General features: G+C 41.6%; 1 protein-coding gene across 1 annotated transcript in view; it reads right to left on the bottom strand.

The window, feature by feature from the left end:
• Positions 1-27,020, bottom strand: part of HSD17B3 (hydroxysteroid 17-beta dehydrogenase 3) — a 120,535-nt gene that overhangs the window by 66,856 nt on the left and 26,659 nt on the right. The window contains exons 3-5 of the mRNA XM_082260405.1: positions 17,827-17,902; positions 9,573-9,680; positions 3,960-4,027 (exon numbers count right to left, since the gene is read on the bottom strand). Coding sequence (XP_082116531.1) covers positions 3,960-4,027; positions 9,573-9,680; positions 17,827-17,902 — 252 coding nt within the window. The remainder of the gene's footprint in view (positions 1-3,959; positions 4,028-9,572; positions 9,681-17,826; positions 17,903-27,020) is intronic.

Here is a 27,020-nt window from a genome sequence, read left to right as displayed (position 1 = left end):
ACTCCCATCTGGGCCAATACTCCTCACACGGACCATATGTAACACAAAGGCAACTCTATAGTGCTCTCCATTTAACCACTTTCCGACCGCCGCACGACTATTTACTGCGGCAGTCAGCCCCTACTGGGCAAAGCGACGTAGTACTACATCGCTCGCCCACGAGCCTCTAGGGGGCGAGCATGCGCCGCCGGGGGCGAGCGTGTGCCGCTGGAGGCGCGCTCCTGCCCCCACTCGGTCACTAACATCCCCGCGTGAGTGACCGGCGGCTCCGATGTTCGCCAGCCACTCGCGATCTCCCGCTGGAGAGGGAGAAAGGCAGGCGGCTTTGTCATTCTCCCTGGTGTAACTGCAGAGATCATACGATCCTGCTATGTAGGATTGTATGTCTCTGTGGTTACATCACAAGCCACGCCCCCCCCCACAGTTAGAATCACACCCCTAGGGATACATTTAACCCACTGATCACCAATAAAGTTAACCCCTTCCCTGCCAGTGTCATTTTTACAGTAACAGTGCATATTTATAGCACTGATTACTGTAGTAATGTCATTGGTACCCCCAAAAGTGTCAAAATGTTAGTCAAGGGTCCGATTTGTCCGCCGCAATGTCGCAGTCCCGCAAAAAAAACGCAGATTGCCGCCATTACTAGTTAAAAAAAAAACAATAAAAATAACAGAAATCTTTCCCGTAGTTAGTAAACGCAATAATTTTTGCGCAAACCAAAACACGCTTATTGTGATTTTTTTCACCAAAAATATGTAGCAGAAAAAAATTTGAAAAATATTGTTATTTTTTCAAAATTGTCGCTGTTTGTTTGTTTATAGCGCAAAAAGTAAAAATCACACAGGTGATCAAATACCACCAAAAGAAAGCTCTGTTTGTGGGAAAAAAAAGGGCGTCAATTTCATTTGGGTACAGCGTCGCACGACTGCGCAATTGTCCGTTAAAGACACGCAGTGCCAAATTGCAAAATAGGCCCTGGTCTTTGAGCAGCCAAATCCTCAGAGACTTAAGTGGTTAAAGAGGAAGTAAACCCACCAAAAAAAAAAATGAAAAAAAAAAACCCTGTAAGACAAAGGCATAATCAGCTAGTATGCATCGCATACTAGCTCATTATGAAATACTTACCTTAAAACGAAGCCCCCGCAGTGCCGCCCGCTCAGCGACAGGACGGCCGACATGTTCTGCCATCCTGCTTTCTGGTTCACATCCTCCGGCCATCTGATTGGCCGAGGGCGCGATGACATCACTCCCGCGCCCCGGCGCGGGAGCCGCTGTTCACAGCACAGGGCTCTGAAGGAACAGCACGGGTGGCCGTTCCTTCAGAGTGCATGTGCCGATGACGTCATCAACTGCATTAAGAGTAAATATTTTCGAAACGTTCAAGCTTAGGAGATATTTACAGTACCTATAGGTAGGACTTAATAAGGGTACAAGTTAAAAGAGAGGGTTTACAACCTCTTTAAATCATTAATTAAGATGCCCCAAATAAAATTCACTTACAAGAAATCATATATAAAAAAGCATATATAAATCACCAAACGATCATCAGACTGCATACCACACCATTCAGTTTTTGGCAGCTGTGTGACGTCCTAGACTGAACTCCTCCCTCCTTGTCTTCTGTGATTTAATAGAAGTTGTTCACAGTATTGAATATTCAGCAATGCTACACCATATGTTTATATATTGATTATTCCTTAGGGCTCTTTCACACGGGCGTTCCGTATGTCCGTTTTTCATCCTATCCGTTTGCGGATGAAAAACGGACATAATGTATCTCTATGTAAATACGAATGTCATCGGATGATCATCCTCTGACATCCGTTTTTTGTCAGTTCAGTTCAGTTCAGTTTTTTTGAACGGAGGAGAACCCTATTTTTTCTTCCTTTCAAAAAACGGAACTGAAGCAAAAACGGATGTCAGTGGTGTCATCCGCAGACATCCGTATTTACATAGACATGCATTTTGTCAGTTTTTCATCCGCAAACGGATGGGATGAAAAACGGACATACGGACCGGATGACACAAGTGTCATCCGTGTCCGTTACAAAAAAAAAAAAAGGACCTGATCGGGCAAAAAAAAAGGAACGCCCGTGTGAAAGAGCCCTTAGTGTGGTGAAATCACTAATAGGTGTTCAGCAGCTACTGAACTCAGAGTTGGACATATAGTTATTTTGTTTGATCACTTAGTGTAGAAGTTACAATATAAATAAAAATAGAAAAGTATACATTTATAGGTAGCGCTGATTGCACACATCTGATTTATTTTAACACTTTATGAAGTATTGTATATCATTCTAATATACATGAGGATATGAACACATTTTAAGACAGTATAATACAATACAATAGTATTGTTTTCCATACTTATTTGCATATTTCAATTTTTTTTTTAAATTGAACTATGGAATTAAACCAGATTTAATTAGGAGTAAATGTTACTGATTTGCACAATACAGTCAATAATGTTTATGTGGAAAAAAAGTCCCCTAAACAATAGGATAAAGTTCTGAAAAAGCACTAACCAGGCTTGGTTTGTAAATCTCCACAGCACTGCTTAATCTATTACTAAAAATTGCAAAGCATTTTTTTTATTTGAAACTGCCTAGAGAAAACAGTAAATAAAAGCTTAGAGACCACATAATGAGGGCATTAGTTAAGGAGAAGCAAGCAACAGACCAATAGCAACTATGGAGGAGCTTCAGGGATCTACAGCTAAGATTGGAGAAACTATCCATAAGGCAACTGTAAATAGGATAATCCAGGGAGCTTGGCTTTATGGGAAAGTGTAAAAAAAAAAAAAAAAAACAATTACTGAAAACAAAAGCAAAAAATGTATATAGGATCTCAAGGTATCTTACAGAGCATGGTTTCAGATAGGTGGAGCCAAAAGCAGGTACAATTTAGAGGTCCATTTCTTTCAATATGTAATAGACCTAAGACTAGATCTGAAGCTCAAAACCCAAACATAACTTTGAATGACACAGTCAAAACCCAGAGCTTAATTTAATTCAGAACATGTAGCAGGATGTCCCAACAGCGCCTCTTAGGTCTGACAACTATTTTGCTGAGAAAATTTAGATGGGCCGAGCAGGTAGAGACACACACAAAGACTCACAGCTGTAATCACAGCCAAAAGATATTCTACCAAGCATTGACTATGCGTCAAGAAATATATGCTTTGTTTAAATAACTGTCAAAATGAAATTTCACATCTTCAGGGTGTTAAAGTGGTTGCAAAGACAGAAGGTTTTTTTTGTTTTTTTTTACCTTAATGAATTCTCTGCATTAAGGTAAAAAAAACCTTTTGTGTTCAGCTCCCTTTAAATACTTACTTGCCCGATATTGATCCCGCACTGTGCCCAGGAACAGCCACTCTCTCCTTGCCATTGGCTCCTGCTGCTGTCAATTACAGCCTGTGAGGAGAGAGCGGGGGCAGGGCCCGAGCTGCATTGTGTGTGTTAATGGACACACAGAGTCTGGTTCAGGATTGAGCCCTTACGAGTGCCCCCATAGAAAGCGGCTTGCTATGGGGGCATTCTGAGGGGGAAGGAGCCAGGAGTGCCGGTGGGGGACCCCAGAAGAGAGGGATTGGGACTGCTCTGTGCAAAATCATTGCACAGAGCTGGTAAGTATAACAAGTTTGTTATTAAACAAATACCTTTACAATCAAGTGTTTTCTGGAAATCAAATGGTAAACATCCCTATTAAATCACCCAATTGAATTTTTAATTGCAGGTTGCAATACCAAAAGATGTGAAAAAGTTCAAGGGGGTGAATACTTTAGCACAGCACTATACCTAATGGTTAACAGAACAAAAATTGACCAACAGCAAATAAAAACAACAATATTCTTCATACAACATATAACATAGTACATCACTTACTATCATTTTGAAAAGGCAATATAATAGGTCTGATTAATACAGTATTAATATATTTTTTAAGAAATGCACCTCATCATTATCTGGTCCAGCAAGAAAACAACACGGATCAGGGTTGTGAAGCATTCCAACATTGTTAACTGTAAAATAAGAAAGTAAGAGTTATAAAATGTAAACCACAGACATAGACTAGTTGTCACAAACAGTAGGTAACCCAAAGCTAGGGGTATGGGGGACTCCATGGGTAAAGAGATTCAAAAACAGGAACACAGTGGGAATTCACGACAGAGCAGGAAACTTTGGGAACATTGTAGATACAAAGGTGAGCAGGTACAGGATCAGAGCACGCAAACAGGAGTAAACAGTTAGGCCAGCTGATGTTGAGTAACTTTCACTAAGGTGTATATACAAGAGCTGTTTAAGGTACAAAGGGAAGTTGTATGCAAGCCTTGTGATTTCCAGGCTAAGCAACCACAGGCCGACAGACAGGAACAGTCATAACTATGAGCAATAGGATACATGAATAAGCAGCAACAGAAACCAAAAAACAATAAAGTCAAACAGGATCATAAGCAAAAGAAAGCAGTAAAGGTCAGATCTGCATATACATAACAGGTTTTGGGGTAATCATTTTGCTGTATCGCCTTTGGCCTTATCTCTGTGAGAGCAATTACATTAAAAATACATTTAAAAAATGCTTACTGCGATGATTTACAAAAATACACATTAAACTGCTCATGATTCATATAGGATAGGACCGAACCCCAGTGTGAGCATGATAAGGGTAATATATGAATAAATATGTGTATTAAATGACGTTACATAGTTACGCAGACTGGTCGAAAAACGACACAAATCCATCCAGTTCAACCCACAAGACAACTCCATTATACATAACTGTGTTTAGACTTAGAAGTATATGCCAGGCGATGTCTTGTCATTTACCAGTTTTTAATTAGTCATTCACATTGGTATAATGCCAGTGGCCACCTTATATAGCTTTGAATGCAGTTTATGAAAGGTTTGGTCTTCTCTATCTCAGACTCCTGTTAGGGTTTGTGGTATTGCTCTTTCATAATTGGATACATAACACTATTTCATTATTGGATATATTTTTCAATCATTGATGTAATTGGATATTAGGTAATTCACCAATAATGTACCAGCCTAATTATTATCGTTCTGTGTAACCATATAGAAACTGTGTGTGATGATGGAAACTTTGAACTCTGTTCTAGACTGACTCCCCATATGCAGATGTAGCACCCTCCTAGCATAGGATGCTAGTAAATTTCATATTTGGCTCCTTCTGTAATTAAGGAGTAGTGAGTGTTTGGCCAGGTCTATTTAGGGTTTTACAGACTGGGAGTTTGCTTCCCCACGCCTCTTGAAGAAGCTTTCAGAGCTTAGGGGAAGAGATTCAAAATACCAGCCTGAATATTTATCAAACTCCAGCCAATCATTGGAGAGGAGTGTCCAGAAGGTGGCTGGAATAGTCTGAAGTGCAGGAGAGCTGGGTTCTTAATCCGCAGGAGGGTTCCAGAGCCTGAGGGGCTGCTGCCGTAAGGCAGCCCGTGAACTGTGCAACTGTTCTGGAGGCCTCAGCGGTGCTAGGGCTGGCAGCCTGGATATATTTGCTTAGAAGCTGATTGCAGGGCTTTGCCACAAGGGATCTGGTCTGGAGAAGGACTGTCTCACTCACTGGACTGTGTCTGCAGGAAGCTGGAAGGTGGCAATTGTGGGTAAAGACCCTAACTTGATCCTTGTGACTGTGCAGTGTTCTGGAAATCACATTTGCTAGTAGTAGATGTGTACAGGCGCAAGGTAACCAGATGCCAAAGAAACTTGCCTCATGGTCCTCAGCTGTGAGGCCTTAGATTGCACAGAAGCTTGTCTCATGGTCCCTAGCTGTGAGGTCATAGCCTGTTCAGAAAGTTACCTCATAGTCTTCAGCTGTGGAGGTTCAGACTGTCCAACATTCAGGCCTTATGCACACAGGGCGTTGGAAAAAAACGAGCTGCAAAGCCACTACCAACGCCAGGAAAAAGTAGCTGTAAAAACGTGCTTTTAGTAGCTTTTTCCTTTGGCGTTAATGTGTGTTTAGCCACGTTAGCTTATGGCAGCGTTTCTCTGCCTCTATTCAAAATCAATGGTTGCCTATGAGATCTGTCTTTGATCCGGCTTTCAGCCCATTGATTTGAATAGAAGTCGCATCCAAGTCAGATCATGATGATCCGACTTGTGGTGCAACTTGTGCTCTGAGGATCCTGAAGAGGAACTCCACACCAAAATGGAAAAAAAAACTGGCGTGGGGTCCCCACCAAGTTCCATACCAGGCTCTTTGAGTCTGGTATGGATCCTGAAAGGAAACCCCACACCAAAATGAAGAAAACAGCGTGGGGTCCCTACCCCAAGACCTTACCAGACCCTTCGGTCTGGTATGGATTTTGAGGGTAACCCCCATGCCAAAAAAAAAGCATGGGCCCCTCCAAAATCCATACTAAACCCTTTTCCGAGCATGCAGCCCGGAAGGTCAGGAAAGGGGAAGGGGCGAGCGAGCGCCCCCACCAGGACCAAACCAGGCCACAGGCCCTCACCATGGGGGAAGGTGGGTGCTTTGGGGCAGGGAGGGCTCTGCACCCCCCACCCCAAAGCACCTTGTCCCCATGTTGACCTCTAGGACCTCTTCCTGACAACTGGCAGGTAGGGGGCCTCTCAGAATCTGGAAGCCCCCTTTAACAAGGGGGCCCCCAGTTACCAGCCCCCTCCCCGCCTATGTGAATGAGTATGGGGTACATTGTGCCCCTACCCATTCACCCTACAAAAGGCACTGTAGTGTAAATGATTGAATAATTAAAAGATCTTCCTCCGATCCTTTCCCTCAGGTCTTCTCCCTCAGGTTTTCTTCCTCTGAACTTCTCCCTCTGGTGTTCTTCCTCCAGTCTTCTCCGCTGCCAACCCAGTCCTCTTTCGATGCTGTCTCCCAAGATTATGCCTGCCCCGCTCTTTGCAGTGTCGGAGGAGGACCGGGTTGGCGGTGGAGAAGACCCGAGGCACAAAAGATCGGAGAGAGAGGATCAGAGGAAGAAGATCAGAGGGAGAAGATCGGAGGAAGAAGACCTGAGGGAGAAGGCCTGAGGGAGGAGATCAGAAGGAGAAGACCTGAGGGAGAAGACCTGAGGGAGAAGATCGGAGGAAGATTTTTAATAAAGGACATCTCATTTTGGCGTGGGGTTCCCTTTCAAGATCCATACCAGACACAAAGGGCCTGGTATGGAACTTGGGGTAAACCCCACGCCTTTTTTTTTTTCCATTTTGGCATGGCGTTCATCAAGATCCTCAGAGCACAGGTTGCCCCAGAAGTGGGATCATTATGATCCGACTTTGATGCGACTTCTATTCAAATTAATGGGCTCTCAAAGGGAACCATTGATTTTGAGATGTCAAAAAAAAAAAGTGTTAAGCCGTGTTTAGCAGCCTTTAGCAGCGTCAGATGTTTTTACAGCTGTAACGCTGGTCGTCAGAATGCGTTGGCCCTGGGGTTTTTCTTGCAGCTTGAAAATGCCTATGCCACTTACAGCTTTAAAATGCCCGTGTGTGCATGAGATCATAGAATAACATGGAGGGGCGTTTTTAAGCTGCAAAAACAAAATGCCTGACGCTCCTAAAAGCGGCTGTAAAAACGCCCTGTGCGCATGAAGACTTTAGGGTCTACATACACTTTAATGCTTTAAAGAACCTACAAAACAAAGGTAAACCGATAAGTCTGTCAATTTAAAGAAGTATTAAACCCAAAAGCAAATATTTATTATATTGCAGCTTACCAATTCTTAGATGTGATAACTGCATTAAAGCAATTGTAAATAAAACACAGGCCTATACTTACCTGCTCTGGGCAAAAGAATTGCACAGAGCGACCTAAAACCTCCTCTCGTGGCGCTCCTGGCTCCTCCTCTCTGTCCAGTGCCCCCATGGGAAGCAGCTTCTTGCACAAGCCCGCTCCCGAGCATCGGGACTCCCCCCTCCCCCCCCCCCCCCAACGCTGCACTGCACGAGAACGTGGGCCTTTGGAATTTATGTAAAACACTGTCAATGCATTTTTGAGGCAGAACAAAAACTCCCTGGACTGCATCTCATGTGAACCAACCCTGAAGCTTAGGGGGTCCCTCTTCACTGGCTTTGATTGACAGCACTGGGAGTCAATGGCTCACGGTACCCCAGCAAAGCCTGTGAGACGCAGAAGTGAGGAGTAGAGAAGAGCTTCAGACGTGCACAGCGCTGGATCAAGTGAGCGCTCAGATAAGTATAAGGAGGTGGAGAAAAAGGGGGGGGGGTGGTGAGGAGCCAAATTCAATGCCTATACATTTTATCCTTAATACAAAGAATGCATTAAGTTAAAAAAAAAATGTTTAGACTTTAGAACCACTTTAATTTTTTTTTTTTTAAGATTTCTTCCCTTTTTCACCTGGTGATCCAATGTGTTGTTTTTTAAAAGAACAAGTTCTCTTGCAGATTGTATCAGTTTTGGGGATGAGACAAACCATTTAAAGTGGTAGTATACCGCTTTTTTTCACTTTTAACTACAGGTAAGCCTATAATAATAATAATGTTTAGGAGATATTTGCAGTGCATGCAGCCGCTCACGCGAGCGGCGCATGCGCTCTGAAGGTCCGGCGGACCTTCAGCTTCCCTTTCCGGGAGCATGCCGGAAAATGACTCCCGCGCGCATGCGCGGGAGTGACGTCATCGCGGATCCGGCCAATCACAGCCCCGGAGCCGCCGAACCCGGAAGAGACGCCGTGGGATTATGTCAGTGCCCGCAGTGGGGTCCGTGTCGGGGCTTCGTTCTAAGGTAAGTAATTCATAATGAGCTAGTATGCGATGCATACTAGCTCATTATGCCTTTGTCTTGCAGGTTTTTTTTTTAATTTTTTTTATTTTAGGTTTACAACCGCTTCAACACTGAGAAGGGTGCTTACAATCAGCTTTTATTTATATTATTATTATTATACAGGATCTATATAGCGCCAACAGTTTCAATGTGAGGGAAGACAATACAGTTACAATACAGTTCAAAACAGGAGGAACTAGAGGGCCCTTCTCGTTAAAGCTTACAATCTAGAATGGTGGCCAGTAACACACATTTATATGAAACTTTATCCCAAAAGAAAGAAAACGGTTTGCTTTAACTGTTTATAAAGTTTGGTTTCAATTAGTTAAATTGCTAGCACATCTAACACTCCTCTCCTGCCAGACTAATAATGCTGCTGTCCAAAGGTGCCTCTATTTCCCTACATCCAGAGTGGGGGGGGGGGGGGGCACAGGAGGTGTGTTACTGGCCAATCACCAGGTGAAAACAGAGGGGAAAAAACATAAAAAAAGAAAAATAATGCTACCAATCTAATGATTGGTAAGCTGCAATATATCACATTTTTGGTTTTGAGTTTCATACCACTTTTTTGTTATTTAGAGAATGCTGCCAACATGTAGCAAGCAAATTAACAAGGCTTTGGATGAACCCACTTCTTGTGTTGCCTTCAAACATGTATAGCTTTATTTATAATTCTGCAGATGCCATGCATTCTCTTCTGAAAGCCAGATTGTTTTTTTCCCATAGACAAGCACCCAAAAAAAAACAAAAAAAAAACATAAAATTTCCCTGTGATGGGCAAATCTTGAACTTACCTAGAATTCCAATTTCTAGACCTTTCAGACTTTCTTCAATGTGTTCATATATTTTATTTTGTGTAAAATCGGCTTGTATTAATTTAACATTTCTCCCTGTAGTCTGCTCTAAGAAAATAAAGAATATATATAAATTAAAACATTTGAAAGATCAATTCAGATCTTTAAAGATCAGTACTAAACAAAATATATTATTAACTATTGTGTATTTGCTTCAAAAATGTCATGCAGTTTATGTTTGTACTTTGATGTAATAGAAGTAGAATAACACACATTGGAGTTGATTTACTGAATTCACGTTTCAGAATGTAGCACCTTGTAAGGGAATTTTCCCTAGAGCTTATGGAATGTGGTGAAGTTTCACTTTGCAAAGAATACCCAATCACATGCAGGAAAAACTACTGCATTTTCGCTTGCAAATGATTGAATGATGAAGCCAGCAGAGCTTCACTTCATTCATTAAACTCTGAGGAAAATTCCCTTACAAAATGTGACTTCCTTTGCAAAGTAAACAGACTATTTGCTTTTAGTAAATCAACCTCATAGGCTGTTACATTTATTGGTACATATTAAGCATATTTGCAAATGTAACTTTAACGTTTTTCTCCTTTTTTACCCTGAGAGCTGTACTTGGTTCTGCAGATGCCTGCCAGTTCAAATATCTTGCCTGGTGGCTGATAAAGATGTCTGCAGATGTCTTCAAACACAAGAATAGATGTAGTAGAGAATAATCAAATTATCCTGAAATCCCCTCATACACACATTCCTGCCTTATGACGCTTAGCCCACATTCTGTATATCATACTAAAGGTTTCCACAGACATAGGAGAACATTTTCCTTATTCAGTCAATTGTAATTCAGAGCAGGCAAACTTCTTATGATGGCAGAATGAGATCTGCAAATATCTGTGGTTTTAGTATTTTCAGTGGGACAAAACTGGCCCAGGATAGATTTTGCCTGGCTCAATGTTTTAGTTTTCCCAAGAAATAGGTTAAAATTCCTAACCATCCCTTCAAAATAGGAAAAAAAAATCACTGGCCGATAATCTTCTCAGAAAAAAATTGCACTAACAATAACAAGTTTGGGGATCATTTTGGTTCAAGTAATGACTGATTATTTTCAGAAGTGTAAGAGGAACTGGTTCAGTTAAAATTTATTAAAGCAATGGGTCCTGATAGTATTCATCCCAAAGATCTAAGAGAACTTCGAGGTTTAGATGTCAGACCATTACCGGATCTTTTTAATCAATCTCTTCTAATAATCTCTCGGCTCTGATGTGAGCAGGTGTGTGTAAGCGCGCTCCGGCTCTCCCATTCTGTGAGCAATGAACCCAGCCTGTTCATGTGCTTACTGGTGTCAGTGTTCAGCATTTGGTGTTTGTATTCCCCTTTCTGCCTTGAACTGCCTCTTAAGCTACTTCAACCTTCAGCCTGCAGCCTTCAGCCTTCAGGTAGAACTATTGGCAAAACTTTTTTTCCATTTTGGATACAGCAAGGCAGGTTTATAAACCCTATCGGATTTTTTTTTTTTTTTTTGTCATCTGTATACCATTGTGGAGATTTGCCTTCACTTCCTGTCCCATAGCCAAACAGGAAGTGAGAGGAAATCCCTGCAAATTAAGGTAATTCCTTAGGGACCCCCAGGTCACCAGAACTAGTGTCTCCATTGGAATATTTCCCCTCTACTACTTTTCTGGGGACAACCCAAAGTTTGGGATTTTTCTTTTAATTTCACTTTCAAGAATACTGGTAAACAGGGCAAACAGAGAGCGTGAATCTCCCCTAATGGGGCACAAAGAGCAACACAAACCGACATACATTCTAATCCCTCTCCACTCTATCCAAAACTAAAAAAAAAAAAAGTTTTGCCTTTAGTTATACTTTCAGCCTCCCTTCATCCTCCTCCTGGTGCTGAGTGTAGCTAGCCCACGGTGGCTTGAAAGGATTAGTCCAAAGTGTAGCCCTGGGGCCAGATGTGGCCCTTTGCTTGCCTTCATCTGGCCTTTAGGGCACAATTCTATCCATTGACACCAACAATGGGGCATAATTCCTGTGGCCGACACCAACTATTTCTCCCACTGACACTATCAAAAGGGTACAATTCCTCCCACTGACACAAACGATGGGGCACAATTCCTTCTATTGACACCAACGATGGGGCACAATTCCTTCTATTGACACCAACAATGGGGCAAAATTCTTTCCATTGGCACCAACAATGGGGCATTATGCCACCAACTGACACCAGCAATGGGGCACAATTTCTTTCACTGACATCAACAAGGAGGTATTAGTCCTTCCACTGACACCAAAGATGGGGCATTGTTTATTCCCACTGAATGCCAGGACATTTTCTTTTCCCACTGGCCCTAGTCTTGCCTCACTAATCTAAAGGACAGTAAACTGGCCCATTGTTTAGAAAGTTTGGAGACCCCTGGTCTGGAGGCTTGACAGCCTGTACTGGGAGCAATGGTGGCAGTCGGCAGTCTGGTAAAGATCTGGGGGAACAACACAGTGTGGCTGGGAGCCCTGAAAGTCTGACCGCTAAGAGCCACTTTGAGATGCTGAGGAATTGGAAACACTGAGAAGCCCTGAGGAGCTCCAGACTTTTTTATGGAGGAGCCTGTCAACCTGATGGTCTACAGAATGAATGTATATGCTTGCCTGCTCTGATTATAGCTACTGTAACTATAGCAGACTGCTCCTGCTGATTTTGCTAATGTTGTTATTACTGCCACATTCATCTTTGCTATTTCTGCTGGCTAGTGCTACTGTCAGTGGTCAGCGTCTTTAATCATCTTCACCTCAGACTACTGCTGCTTTAGCTGTCTGTGCTCTACCATAGAAATATCTGGCTCTTCGATCACCTGTGTAACCAGTCAAAATTGGCTATAGGAAATGTGGCTATCTGGCTATATGTGCAATTGACTGCCTGGCCTTGGGACTTTCCGCTTTGCCTGCCCTGGCTGCTCTGTATGCATGCTTGTTTGTCTCCGAAAGCCACAAACCACTATATAGATTATAGATTACAAATCTATTCAAGCCAGTTGTATTTTCTGTACTATCAAAGTCATTCTTAGAGGTAGAGGGAGAAAGAAGGGAGGAAGGGGGAAGGAAGGAAGAGAGATCTAAAGAAGGTCAGCCAAATTTTCATCATGATGAGAAGAAAAGAAGGACAAGGGGCACCAGACTGCAGTTTCCAAGAAGCAGGTGGCTCCTCTCAACAATTGTAAGGCAGTCGGTCCACAAAAGAGAAACTAAAGAGGACAAAGGGGCTAAACAACCCTAAAACTGAAAGATTTAATTGGGGCTTATAAGATATTGAAAGTTAGAACCCACAGCATGTCACAATTGAAGAGCCTAAAGAGCCCAAAGATCCCTACATTGGTGTGGACAATGACTTTCCAATCAAGCAATTGGGTCAAGATGGCTTTGCCACAGAGGAAATGTCAAGCTTTAGCATAGAAATGCCTGCTGTTAAATTGCCTAATAGCACAGTTGTACCATCAGAGCTTCCAGAACTTACACTTTTAGATGTGCTCAAAGCAGTACAGCAATGTTGAACCTCACTTTGTGCTTTAACTGGTCAAGTACAAGGTCTTAGAGAGGAATTTACTCTTCTCCGCCATGATGTACAGAAAGTGTGGGAATGCACAAGGGTCGTGTCAGTGAGCTAGAGGACACCCTGCAGCCAATATGTACTGATGTCAAAGTTGCAATGAAAATCAATATCAATACCTGTAAACTGGAAGATTGGAAGATTTAGAAAACCACTTGTGACGTAACATCATCAGACTGGTGGGTCTCCTGGAATATGCTGAGGTCTCTAACCCCACAGAAATTGCTGAGACATGGCTTTGGAAATTTCTAGGGAAAGAACATCTCTCACTAGATTTTTCAGTGGAAAGGGCTCATTGTGTACCTACTAGGCCTTTGCCTTCTGGAAGCCCTCTGCGCTCATTCCTAATAAGACTCCCCAACTATCGTGACAGAGATCTTATCCTCAGGAGAGTGAGCTTGTCAAAAGATTTTTTTTTAATGGAGTTAGGGTTTTGTTTTTTCCTTATTTGTCTCCTGAAATACAAAAGCAGCGCAATAGATTCAAAGATGTTAAAAAAGATTAGAAAAACTGCATTTACAATATTCTTTGCTATATCCTGCTAAGCTCAGAGTGGTGGTAAATGGCTGTTTTCACTTTTTTGAAACCATGGACTGGCTGGATAGGCATTGTAAGCAATTACGGCGTACCCAGAAATTGAATATGGGGGCGTTTTTTTTTCTTTTCCTCTTCCTCTTAAAGGAGGTACTTAAGCTAAAGTATGTGTAGCTACCCATCTGACACGAACCTGTAGGAGCTATTTTACATATATTTGTGAATATAACTGGGTTTGATTTGTTCTTTTTCTTTTTTTTTCTCACAGAGCCATTGGAACGAGTCCAGCTATATAAGGAATAGACTCTCTCTACCTCTCCCCTGGTGGGAAACGTGTTTTGGTTTATTTTTTTTATATTCTTCTGGGAGATACTGACTATCATGCGGCAAGGGTGTAGCTATGTCTATGCTGCATGCCGGTTTTCTGATAAAAATGCAATATAAATTAAATTTTTGTTTTTTGTTATTGTATTTATGATGATATGTATTTTGGCATCTGGACTGAATAGAATCAGATGGTGCAATTGTGGCCTTAGACTGATTGTACTCTATATAAGTATTTTTAATTTTAATTTTTTGGGGGGGGGGAGGAGGGGGGGCGAAATTATGTTTTTTCCTTTTTTCTTTTTCCCGTTTTTTTGTTTTTGTATTTTTTTTCTCTTCTCCCTTTTAAGACTCTTTTTAGGTCCAATTTTTCCTAAGTTTTCAAAAGTCTAATATTGAATCTATACATATGTTGAATTCAGTCCTCTTATATGATACAGTATAAGGGTCTTGAAGTTCCAGGACAACCGTGACAGGCCTCCCTTCTTTATTTGTAGACAGTATATACACTATATTGTCAAAAGTATTGGGATGCCTGCCTTTACACGCACATGAACTTTAATGGCATCCCAGTCGTAGTCTGTAGAGTTCAATATTGAGTTGGCCCACTCTTTGCAGCAATAACAGCTTCAACTCTTCTGGGAAGGCTGTTCACAAGGTTTAGGAGTGTGTCTATGGGAATGTGCTTTGGAAGAATGGTCAAACATTCCCATAGACACACTTCTAAACCTTGTGGAAAGCCTTTCCAGAAGAGTTGAAGCTGTTATAGCTGCAAAGGGTGGGCCAACTCAATATTGAACCCTACAGACTAAGACTGGGATGCCATTAAAGTTCAAGTTATGTAAAGGCAGGTGTCATAATACTTTTGATAATATACTGTAAAAAAAGAATGGTAGAGTAGTGAGGGCTGTTTCGTGCAATGTAAGAGGTGCTTACAGCCCCTTGAAACGTCAGTTGGTTTTTGATACTCTCACTAATCTAAAACCGGATCTCGTGTACCCGCAGGAGACCCACGCCACCCCAGAAACAGTCCCTTCTACATATTCCTGACATGCCAGGGGTATATCTGTTCTGGTGCTTTGTTGCAATGTATTCTCCTGTGAACACGTGGAGATAGACAAATATGGGAGATATGTTTTTCTGTGTTGCAGATTTTTTGATAGGTGTTTTGTGATTGCTAATGTGTATACCCTGCTGCCATATTCTGGCGAAATAATTTAGCTGTTTAAGAAGTTTTTAGTTGATATACTAGCCCACTCTGTTCTGCTGGTGGGTGATTTTAACAACATTATTAATAACACATTGAAAGATGTTTGTCCTGGACTAAGGCGCAGACCCAGCTCAAACTCCTCATGGAGAAAGCATGCAGAACAAGTTTTTTAACCACTTGCCAACCGCCGCAAGTAGATTTACTGTGGCAGTCAGCCCCTCCTGGGCAAAGCGGCGGATTCCTTTGTCGCTTGCCCAGGAGCCTGTAGGGGGCGAGCGAGCGACGCCGGAGGCGCGCTCCCACCCCCGCTCGTTCACGGCCATCCCTGCGCGAGTGACCGGCGGCTCCGATGTCCGCCGGCCTCTTGCAATCTCCCGCTGGGGAGGGAGAAAGGCAGGCGGCTGATGTAAACAAAGCCGCCTGTCATTCTCCCTGGTGTAACAGCAGAGACTATACGATCCTGCTATGTAGGATCGTATGTCTCTGTGGTTACATCAAAAGCCACACCCCTTGACAGTTAGAAGCATGCCCCTAGGGACACACCTAACCCCTGGATCTCTAATAAAGTTAACCCCTTCCCTGCCAGTGTAATTTTTACAGTAGCAGTGCATATGTATAGCACTGATTACTGTAGTAATGTCACTGGTACCCCCAAAAGTGTCAAAAATGTTAGTCAGGGGTCCGATCTGTCCGCCGCAATGTCGCAGTCCCGCAAAAAAAATCTCAGATTGCCGCCATTACTAGTTAAAAAAAAAACAACAAAAATGACATAAATCTTTCCCTTAGTTAGTAAACGTAAAAACTTTTGCGCAAACCAATCAAAATACGCTTATTGCGATTTTTTTTTACCAAAAATATGTAGCAGAAAACAAATTGGCCTAAAATGTTAAAAAATTTTGATTTTTACATTTTTTGGGGGGGAATTTCATATAAAAAAATGTGCAAAATATTGTTATTTTTTCAAAATTGACGCTCTTTTTTTGTTTATAGCGCAAAAAGTAAAAATTGCACAGGTGATCAAATACCACCAAAAGAAAGCCCTGTTTGTGGGAAAAAAAGGACATCAATTTAATTTGGGTACAGTGTCGCACGACCGCGCAATTGTCCGTTAAAATCACGCAGTGCAGAATCGCAAAATAGGCCCTTGTCTTTGAGCAGCCAAATCCTCCGGGGCTTAAGTGGTTAACAAACGCCTGACTTGGGCAGCAGCTGGGACAATCTGCTCTAAATCTGAAGAAATCCTGTTAGATAATATTCACTTTTCTACTCTGTCTCAAACATATAAAAGTCTGTTGGATGCTCCTCGAACTCTGGAGGAGCTGGAAATTGTTCCTAAAAGGAAAAGCCCCTTGCCTAGATGGCATCCCTAACAAAGTCTACAATCAGTATGGCGAGATAATTTTACCCTTTTTGTTACAGGCTTTCAATGTTGCTTTTAGGGATGATGTCTTCCTATGTCATTGACAGAGGCTATTATTGTGGTCCTACCCATAAAAGAGTAGGATTTATTATGTCCGGATTCCTATAGACCAATTTCACTTCTTAATACAGATATTCAAATACTGGCTAAAATGTTGGTCAATAAGTTAAAAAGAGTTATTGCATCTATTATCTATCCAGATCAAACAGGATTAACTCCCCAACTGCTGTGTATATAAGGCATACATTCTTGAATTTTCAAATTCCTGTTAAAAACTCGACAAATAGAGCTCTGCTGTCTATAGATGCTACTAAGGTGTTTGACAGCATAGAATTGCATTCCAAGTGGGAAGTGCTTAAGCGTTTTGGTTTTGGGACTACTTTTTCGTCACCAAAGGCCTAGATTAGAGTTAATGGGAATTTGTCCAGTTTTTTTTAAAGCATACCCAAAAATAATTTAAAAACAATACTTTGGAGACAGGCCTTGGGCAGACTGCAAGTTACTTTGAACAAGCTGAAATAAGAGGATATTCGATCTGTCCCCACTAACACAGATGGACACAATGAGTTCACCTGATTAAAATACAATTAAGAATCCCAACTTCTAGATCTTTAACCCTTTGGACAGAAAGTGTTCAAATCTAGTTTACAAATGATAATACAATATGTACAGACTACAGACAGGGTAATTATGATACTCCTTATCTCCCCAGCCCCCTCTGCATAGCAGAGAAAAACTTTTTTGTTTTTGAGCTTTCGCAAAGAAATAAATTGTAGGTAGCACTTTTTTTTTAAGTTATGCTCTACGAATAGGAACATGTAACAAATATAAAATATGCATTATGCCAATTTGGCTGCCAATGAGGAAATACACTTTAAGACATGTCCAACATTATCGCCAAATTCATGTTGTCATACTGAATGAATCTGATTTTGTTTTAATTCATTTTAAGTTGGCGTTCTTATTTAGCAATGTCATGAATAACCACACAGATATGTTTTTGTTGGTATGATTCACGGTAATTTTGCCTTTATTTGCACAATGTAGTGTAGTGTCTTAACATCTAAATACATATGTAACTATGTAGGTGTGTGCATACATTTATGTTAATAATTTAGAGAACCTGCAGTATATTAAGAAAACCTACCAATCTCCTTAGCAATTCTCTGCAGTTTCTCAAGAGTTCGGCTGATCATCACAATGTTCATGCCACGATTAGCGAGCTATAAAATGAAGTTCACTGTAGTTAATCTTAGTACATTATATGCATATTCACTTACCATTGTTTTACATCTGCATTGGGTTAAGAATAATGACAATTTCAAGAAATTTCCTTTACTCAGCTATTTTAGTTCATAAATAGTGCACTCTCTTTACCAAAATATAGTCTACATATTGATGTAGAGTACCTCTGAGTAACACAAAAGTTCATAAACAGGATTTTCAAAATTCTAATAAAAAAAAACATTACTATCAAGCATTATGAGGTGTGGGGAATGATATAAAATTGGTTTCTAAATGGTCAAACTGTGCAGCAGGAACATGCATGCTTTGACTAGTCTGCAACATTATCAAGAGAAGGGGAACATAAGAGGGATTATATACAAAAAACTTTTAAAAAATCTTTATATAAAAAAATCTTTCGGAAAATGTTTATTGCATAATTAAGCAATTGCCGACCATGTAACTTACATATAAGGTGGCAAAGCAGCTCTGCTGCGCAGGGTCATGTACCTAGTATATGATTCTGCACATGCGGGTCTGGGGTTATACACAATGGGAGCTGATCAGTGAGTACAGCGGACTCGATGACTGCTGGCACCTGCCGATGCTTCCTTGCACAGGCAGAACGGCGGTCTGCCTATGTAAACAAGGCAGATCACCGTACTGTCAGTACAGAAGGCATATAGCCTGTGTCTCTGCAAAGCAGAGGCACTGATCCATGCCTTCTCCTTGTTCAAGCACCTCCCCACAGTAGTAAAACACCAGCTAGGCACACAGTTCACTCTTTGATTGCCCCTGATGCTAACTTCTTCCCAGCCATTGTCATTAATGCATTGACAGAATACATATTGGCCTACATTTATGAAGAAATCTGATTTTTTTAAACATTTTTGGATGTGTTTCATAGCAGAAAGTAAAAATATTGTTTTCTTTTGTTGCTGTTTATAGCGCAAAAAATAAAAAACGCAGAGGTGATCCAATACCACCAAAAGAAAGCTCAATTTGTGGGAAAAAAAGGACATCAATTCAATTTGGGTACAGCCTCACATGACCACAGAATTGTCAGTTAACCTCTCTGGCGGTATGATTCTTTTGGATTTTAGGTGCTGAAAGCGGTACCATTATTTTGCATGTAATTCTTGTGAATGAGCAGCCCAAACCAACTGTATACATTTATATATATATATATATATATATATATATATATATATATATATATATATATATATATTTTATACGTATATATATATGTATATATATGTATATACATGTATGTATATACATATATATGTATATATATATATATATATATATATATATATATACATAAAAAGTACAGTAAAACTGCAGGAAAGGGCACTGGGGGGCAAACCAATATGATTTTTTTTTTATTTTGAATAGTATCAGTGTGTTTGGTGTGTTTTTACATTTGAATTTGCCACCGGCTCCACCCCCCTGCGAACGCCACGTCGCAGGAGACGGAAGCCGGGACACGGAGAGGATCGGGAGGAAGATCCGCCACGAGACACCGCTGGGACACATCGCTGGATCCCGGTGACAAGGTAAGTAACCCTGCTTACAGGATCCAGCGATGCTTCTGGCGGTACCCCGAGTGTGGTTCGGGGTACCGCTTTTGGCTCTGAAATGTAACCCCGAGCCACGCTCGGGAATACTGCTAAGAAGGTTAAAGTAACTCAGTGCCGTATCGCAAAAAAATGGCTTGGTCATGAAGGGAGGTAAATCTTCCAGAGGTCAAGTGGGTAAAGAAATGCATGTAATTATTGGTAAATATATTTGATTGAATGTAGTGTTTTATACTATTATAGTGGATACAGCTGATAGCATACCTCAAGGCATTGTTTGCCTTTAAGGGAATCAAAATTTGCATAAGCTATTTATTAATCAATTACAGAGAACCAGGGCATATAAATGGAAACTGAAAATGGCGGCCCGGCACTTCCTGAAGACACCACAGTTAGTGAAACTAACACTGAAGCACAAGGACCCACGCTTCCGGTTCTTATATGACGTCATATGAAACACATGCTGATTTGTGAGAGAGATGTGGCAGGCGGATTGATTTACCACAAGCTGTATATACTGGTGCCAGTATCTAGGCACTGTACCATGTCAGTTTTGCTCTTATATTATACCAATTTACAATAAATATTAACCACTTTACCACCGGAGGATTTTGCTGTCTTCCGTCCAGACCACTTTTTGTGCTTCGGCACTGTGCGACTTTAACTGACAATTGTGCGGTCATGCAATATGGTACCCAAATGAAATTTACGTCCTTTTTTTCCCACAAACAGAGCTTTCTTTTGGTGGTATTTGATCACCTCTGCGCTTTTTATTTTTTGCGATATTAATAAAAAAAGAGCGAAAATTTTGCAAAAAAATGACATTTTCAACTTTGTCTTTTAAAAAATATCCAATATACTCAATTTATGTCATTTTTTTGGCCAAAATATATTTAGCTACATGTCTTTGACAAAAAAAAATTCAATGAGCGTATTTTTATTGGTTTGCGCAAAAGTTATAGCGTCTACAAACTATGGTGTAAATACTGAAATTTTACGCAGCTTTAATTTCTGACTGATCTCAATTCATGAAGTGCTAAAATGGCAGGGCAGTACAAGACCCCCCCAAATTACCACTTTTTGAAAAGTAGACATCCTAAGGAATGTTCTGAGAGGCATGTTGAGCTCATTGAATATTTAATTTTTTTGTCACAGGTGTTTGAAAAATGACTAAAAAAAAAAAAAAAATTTTTTTTTAACACAAAGTTGTCACTAAAAGATACATTTCTCACACATGCCATGGGTATATGTGTAATTACACCCCAAAATATATTCTGCTGCTTCTCCTGAGTACAGGGATACCCCATATGTGAGACTTTTTGGGAGCCTAGCTGTGTACGGGACCCCGAAAATCAATCTCCATCTTTAGGTTTTCTAATGGCGTAAATTTTTGATTTTACTCCTCACTACCCATCACAGTTTCGGAGGCCCTGAAAATTCAAGATAGCACAAAACCCCCCAAATGACCCCATTTTGCAAAGTAGACACCCCAAGCTATTTGCTGAGAGGCATGGTGAGTCCATGGAATATTTTATATTTTGCCACAAGTTTTGGGAAAATTACAATTTATTTTTTTTTTTTTTTTTTTAACACAAAGTTGTCACTAAAAGATACATTTCTCACACATGACATGGGTATATGTGGAATGACACCCCAAAATACATTCTGCCGCTTCTCCTCAGTATGGGGATACCCCATGTGTGAGACTTTTTGGGAGCCTAGCTGTGTACGGGACCCCGAAAATGAATCTCCATCTTTAGGTTTTCTAATGGCGTAAATTGTTGATTTAACTCCTGACTACCCATCACAGTTTCGGAGGCCCTGAAATTTCAAGATAGCACAAAACCCCCCCAAATGACCCCATTTTGCAAAGTAGACACCCCAAGCTATTTGCTGAGAGGCATGGTGAGTCCATGGAATATTTTATATTTTGCCACAAGTTCCGGGAAATATATTATTATTATTTTTTTTTTTGTTTTTTTACACAAAGTTGTCACTAAATGATATATTGCTCACACATGCCATGGGTATATGTGAAATGACACCCCAAAATACATTCTGCTGCTTCTCCTGAGTACAGGGATACCACATGTGTGAGACTTTTTTGCAGTCTAGCCGAGTACAGGTCCTCGAAAGCCAACCCCCACTTTCAGGCTTTCCAAGGGCGTAAATTGTTGATTTCACTCCTGACTACCTATCACAGTTTCGGAGGCCATGAAATGCCAAGACAGCACAACCCCCCCCCCCCCCCAAATGACCCCTTTTCGGAAAGTAGACACCCTAAGCTATTTGCAGAGAGGCATGTTGAGTGTTTTGCAGATCTCACTTTTTGTCACAAAGTTTTGGAAATTGAAAAAAGAGGAAAAAAAATGCATTTTCCTGTTTTTTCTTCATTTTCCAAAAAAAATGAGAGATGCAAAATACTCACCATGCCTCTCAGCAAATAGATTGGAGTGTCTACTTTGCAAAATGGGGTCATTTGGGGGGATTTTGTGCCATCTTGGCGTTTCATGGCCTTCAAAAGTGTGATAGGTAGTAAGGAGTGAGATCAACAATTTACGCCCTTAGAAAGCCTGAAGGTGGGGAGTGGTTTTCCGGGTCCTGTACGCGGCTAGACTGACAAAAAGTCTCACATATGGGGTATCCTTGTACTCAGGAGAAGCAGCAGAATGTATTTTGGGGTGTCATTTCACATATACCCATGGCATGTGTGAGCATTATATCATTTACTGACAACTTTGTGTAAAAAAAAAAGAAAAAAAAATAATAATTTTCCTGAAACTTGTGGCAAAATATAAAATATTCCATGGACTCATCATGCCTCTCATCTAATAGCTTGGAGTGTCTACTTTGCAAAATGGGGTCATTTGGGGGGGTTTTGTGCCATTTTGGCATTTCATGGCCTTCAAAAGTGTGATAGGTAGTAAGGAGTGAGATCAACAATTTACGCCCTTAGAAAGCCAGAAGGTGCGGATTGGTTTTCCGGGTCCTGTACGCGGCTAGACTGACAAAAAGTCTCACACATGGGGTATCCCTGTACTCGGGAGAAGCAGCAGAATGTATTTTGGGGTGTCATTTCACATATACCCATGGCATGCGTGAGCAATATATTATTTAGTGACAACTTTGTGTAAAAAAAAAAAAAAAAAAAAAAACAAATTGTCATTTTCCTGAAACTTAGGGCAAAATATAAAATACTCCATGGACTCAATATGCCTCTCAGCAAATAGCTTTGGGTGTCTACTTTCCAAAAAGGGGTAATTTGGGGGGTGTTTGAACAGTCCTGGCATTTTATGCTCAATTTTAGCAACACATCACCCTCTCTTCTAACCACTTGAAAACCAAGCCTTTTCTGTGAGTTTTTGTTTACATGAAAAAATATTTTTTTTTCACAAGAAAATTACTTTGAACCCCCAAACATTATATATTTTTTTAAAGCAGAGGCCCTACAAAACAAAATGGTGGATGTTGCAATTTTTTTTGTTACACGGTATTTGCGCACACATTTTCCAAACGCAATTTTTGCGTAAAAAAAACACTTTTTTTATATTTAATGCAGAAATACACTATATAATTCCAAATTGTTTGGTAAAATTTAAAAGATGATCTTATGCCGAGTTCATAGACACCTAACATGACATGCTTTAAAAATTGCGCACGCCCGTGCCGCGGCAACAAACTACGTACGGTTTTAAAAGCCTTTAAAAGTCTTTACAGGTTACCACTTTGGACTTACAGAGGAGGTCTACCACAAGAATTACTGCGCTCGACCTGGCGTTCGCGGCGATACCTCACATGCATGCTGAAATTGCGGTTTACATATGACACTAGACCAACGCTTGTGCGCGCATTTGCGCGCAAGCACGGGGGGACAGGGGGGCTTGATTTTTTTTTTTCTTTTTCTTTTTTAATTTGCTTTCTTATGTTATTTTGACACCTTTTCTTTCATTTTTTTTTCTTTAATCATTTTTATTGTTATCACGGTGAATTTAAATTTCCTCTATGATAGCAATCTGTAGTGACAGGTACTCTTTTTAAAAAAATATTGGGGTCTTTTAGACTCTAGATCTTTCCTCTGACCTTAACGCATTGGACCATACCAAAATTGGTGTGATAAAATACTTTCCCAATTTCCCAATGGCGCTGTTTATTTCTGGCGAAACAGAAGTCATGAAATGCTCGTAGCCTCCGGCATCTTAGGCCATAGAGATGATTGGAGCCATTCTCATCTCCAATCAGCTCTATGGTTAGATAATTGAACCACCGGCTGCACTCTCGGGTTAACCGGTGGGACAGGAGAGCCCGAGAAAAACCGTGGAAGGCAGCGGAAGGCGGCAGGAGGGGGGGGAGTCCCCTCCCACTGCATGTAAAAGCAGTCTAGCGGCCAATTATCCGCTAGGATTGCTTTTACATGTAAGCCGACCGCTTGCTGTAAAAAACGATACCAAGATGATGCCTAAATCTGCAGGCATCATCCTGGTATAACCACTCAAAGTCCAGCAACGTACCAGTACATTGCTGGTCCTTGTTTGGCATATAGGTTTTTTTTTTTTCATGCAGCCTCTGGGCTGAACGAAAAAAAAGAGAACCTATCAGAAATCAGCACAGGAATAATGCGTAGTATTACTCATCATTAACCGCCCAAACAACCACCCACTGAATTTAATGATGGGTATACACGACACTATCCACGTATACCAAAATAGGATTTTAACTGCAGTGCTGAAATCAGAAAATCACCACAGCTGCTATCAGCAAAGGTATCCATATATGCTGAGCGCAAACGCTGTTTGTGTCAGAATATATAAAATCAATGCGTGGTAGCCGACGAGTACCTGCAAGAGAAAAAGGTCACAAAAGAATGAAAAAAAAAAGTACATTAAAAAAAGTACATTAGGAAGAGTAGGACATATAAAATGACTGACACAACAAAAATTTTTGGATTCTCATCATTAACCGCCCAAACAACCACCCACTGAATTTAATGATGGGTATACATGGCACTATCCACGTATACCAAAATAAGATTTTAACTGCAGTGCTGAAATCAGAAAATCACCACAGCTGCTATCAGCAAAGGTATCCATATATGCTGAGCGCAAACACTGTTTGTGTCAGAATATATAAAATCAATGCGTGGTAGCCGACGAGTACCTGCAAGAGAAACAGGTCACAAAAGAATGAAAAACATACAAAGGACATTAAAAGTACATAGGAAGTGCAGAAGAACATAAAAAATGACTGAGACGACAACTATTTTTGGCTTTTATGTTTTTTTTTTTTTCTTCAAACGTCGAGTTCCAGGTTCCAGGTTCGGGTCTCTCAAAATGACGATAGCCATCGAACATCTTTTGAGACCCTGTGTAAATGTGCCCTAAACTGTGCTGTGCTGTACCCTACGCTAATAATCCACTAGTGTGTGGTAGCGACGGAAACAGTCACCGTTGCAAAGACCAGGTTGGTCAGGACAGTCGGGACAATAATTCCGGGTTTCACGCCTAAATCCGCGCTTGCTGCAGACACGGCATCTTTTTTGGGGGTATCGTTTGGTAGGGGTACTCGGGAGGAATTGCGGAAAATGCCTCTCATGCAGCCGGCTCACTGCATCTGGTTGGGGAAGTTGGGCAGGAGCACCAGCTGGATACAGGAGGGCTCTGATTATCTCTTCTTGGAATTGAAAGAAGGATAATGTTCCAGCAGACGCTTTGTATAAGACAAAAGCGTTGTAAACAGCCAATTGAAATAGGTATACAGACACTTTTTTGTACCAGCGTCTGGCCTTACGGGCAATTAAGTACGGTCCCATCATCTGGTCGTTGAAGTCCACCCCTCCCATTTTACGGTTATAGTCGTGGACACAGAGGGGTTTCTCAACAACAACACCGGTGACCGTAGTAATTTGGACTGCCGTGTCTGGGTGAATGGAGGACAGCACGTAAACGTTTCGTTTGTCCCTCCACTTCACTGCAAGCAATTCCTCGCACCTCAAGCAGGCTCTCTCCCCCGAGCTCAGTGGGGCATTCACTAGCCGTTGGGGGAAGCCCCGGCGATTAGATCGCACGGTGCCACAAGCGCCAATTTGCAATTGATAGAGGTGTCTAAAAAGTGGCACGCTTGAATAGAAATTGTCCACGTACAAGTGGTACCCCTTTCCGAATAAGGGTGACACCAAGTCCCAAACTATCTTGCCGCTGCTCCCTATGTAGCCTGGGCAATCGGGGGGCTCCACAGTGCTGTCTTTTCCCTCGTAGACACGGAAATTAACTGTATAGCCTGTGGCCCTGTCACAGAGCTTATACAACTTGACCCCGTATCTGGCACGCTTGCTGGGGAGGTACTGTTTGATAGCAAGGCGACCAGTAAACTTAATCAGGGACTCGTCAACGCAGACATTTTGTTGGGGGGTAAACAAGGCTGCGAACCGCTGATTGAAGTGGTCTACGAGGGGCCGAATTTTGTGGAGCCGATCATATTCAGGGTCTCCCCGAGGACGACAGAGTTCATTGTCGTTAAAATGCATGAACCGAAATATTTGTTCGTATCGAGCCCTGGACATAGCAGCAGAGAACACGTGCATTTGATGAATTGGGTCAGTGGACCAATATAACCGCAATTCATTCTTTCTTGTAATGCCTGTGTTGAAGGAAAGGCCCAGATAGGTTTTAAACTCCTGAATCGTAATAGGATTCCAGGCAAATGGTCTGGCAAGGGGTGAATTTGGGTTGGCGGCGATGAATTGTTGAGCGTACAAATTTGATTGGTCCACAATAGATCTGAAAAGATCTTCAGTGAAAAACAGCTCAAAAAAGTTTATGGGATTAAAACCAGCTGTTTCCACTTGGATTCCGGGTTGGGCGGTGAATGGGGGAAGTACTGGCGCTGTGGAATCTGTGGGCTGCCAATTAGGAAATGCCAGCGCTTCAGGGAGGACACTATGGGCTCTACGGGCCTGTCTTCGGATACGCGGTGGCTGCGGGCCACTACTCGTGCTAGCCACCGCACCAGCTTCAACTGCACTCAGGTGACTCGCCACGTCACCAGGTGATACTGCAGTGCTGGTTGAAGGTCCAGGGTGTACTAGGCCGCTCGTGCTTGCCAGTTCACGAGAAGTGTGAGCGGCACTAGTACTGGCACTCTGCTGCATACGAGAAACCTCCAGTTCTTGCAAGTCAACAACTCCAGAATGGGGTCGGGTACGCCTGACCCTAGCAGGGACCCCTCTGTCGGAGCTATCTGTCAGGGAGCCGCTGCTGTCATCTGGTTCATATACTGACCCTGATTCTGACAGTGAGGCTTCCCCATCGCTCTCACGTGCCGCGGTCAGCATTTCGTAGACCTCTTCACCACCGTACCAACGTTTTGTCATTTTAGTAACTAAATTTACGGTACAGTAGTGCGACTACTAGGTAATAAAAGCACCTGGTTGTCGAGGACTATTTGGTCGCTACAAAGAAAAACTGCTAGTGCTAACAGAGATCAGGCCTGACTCTGCTAACGCAGCGGTTTTGTGTGATGTGTTTTTTGGAAGTGTCAG

This window comes from Pelophylax lessonae (assembly GCF_965119305.1).
Source record: "Pelophylax lessonae genome assembly, chromosome: 1".
NCBI classification, from domain to species: domain Eukaryota; kingdom Metazoa; phylum Chordata; class Amphibia; order Anura; family Ranidae; genus Pelophylax; species Pelophylax lessonae.
Note: the sequence above shows the minus strand (reverse complement) of the source record. Positions and strands in the feature narration are given on the sequence as shown.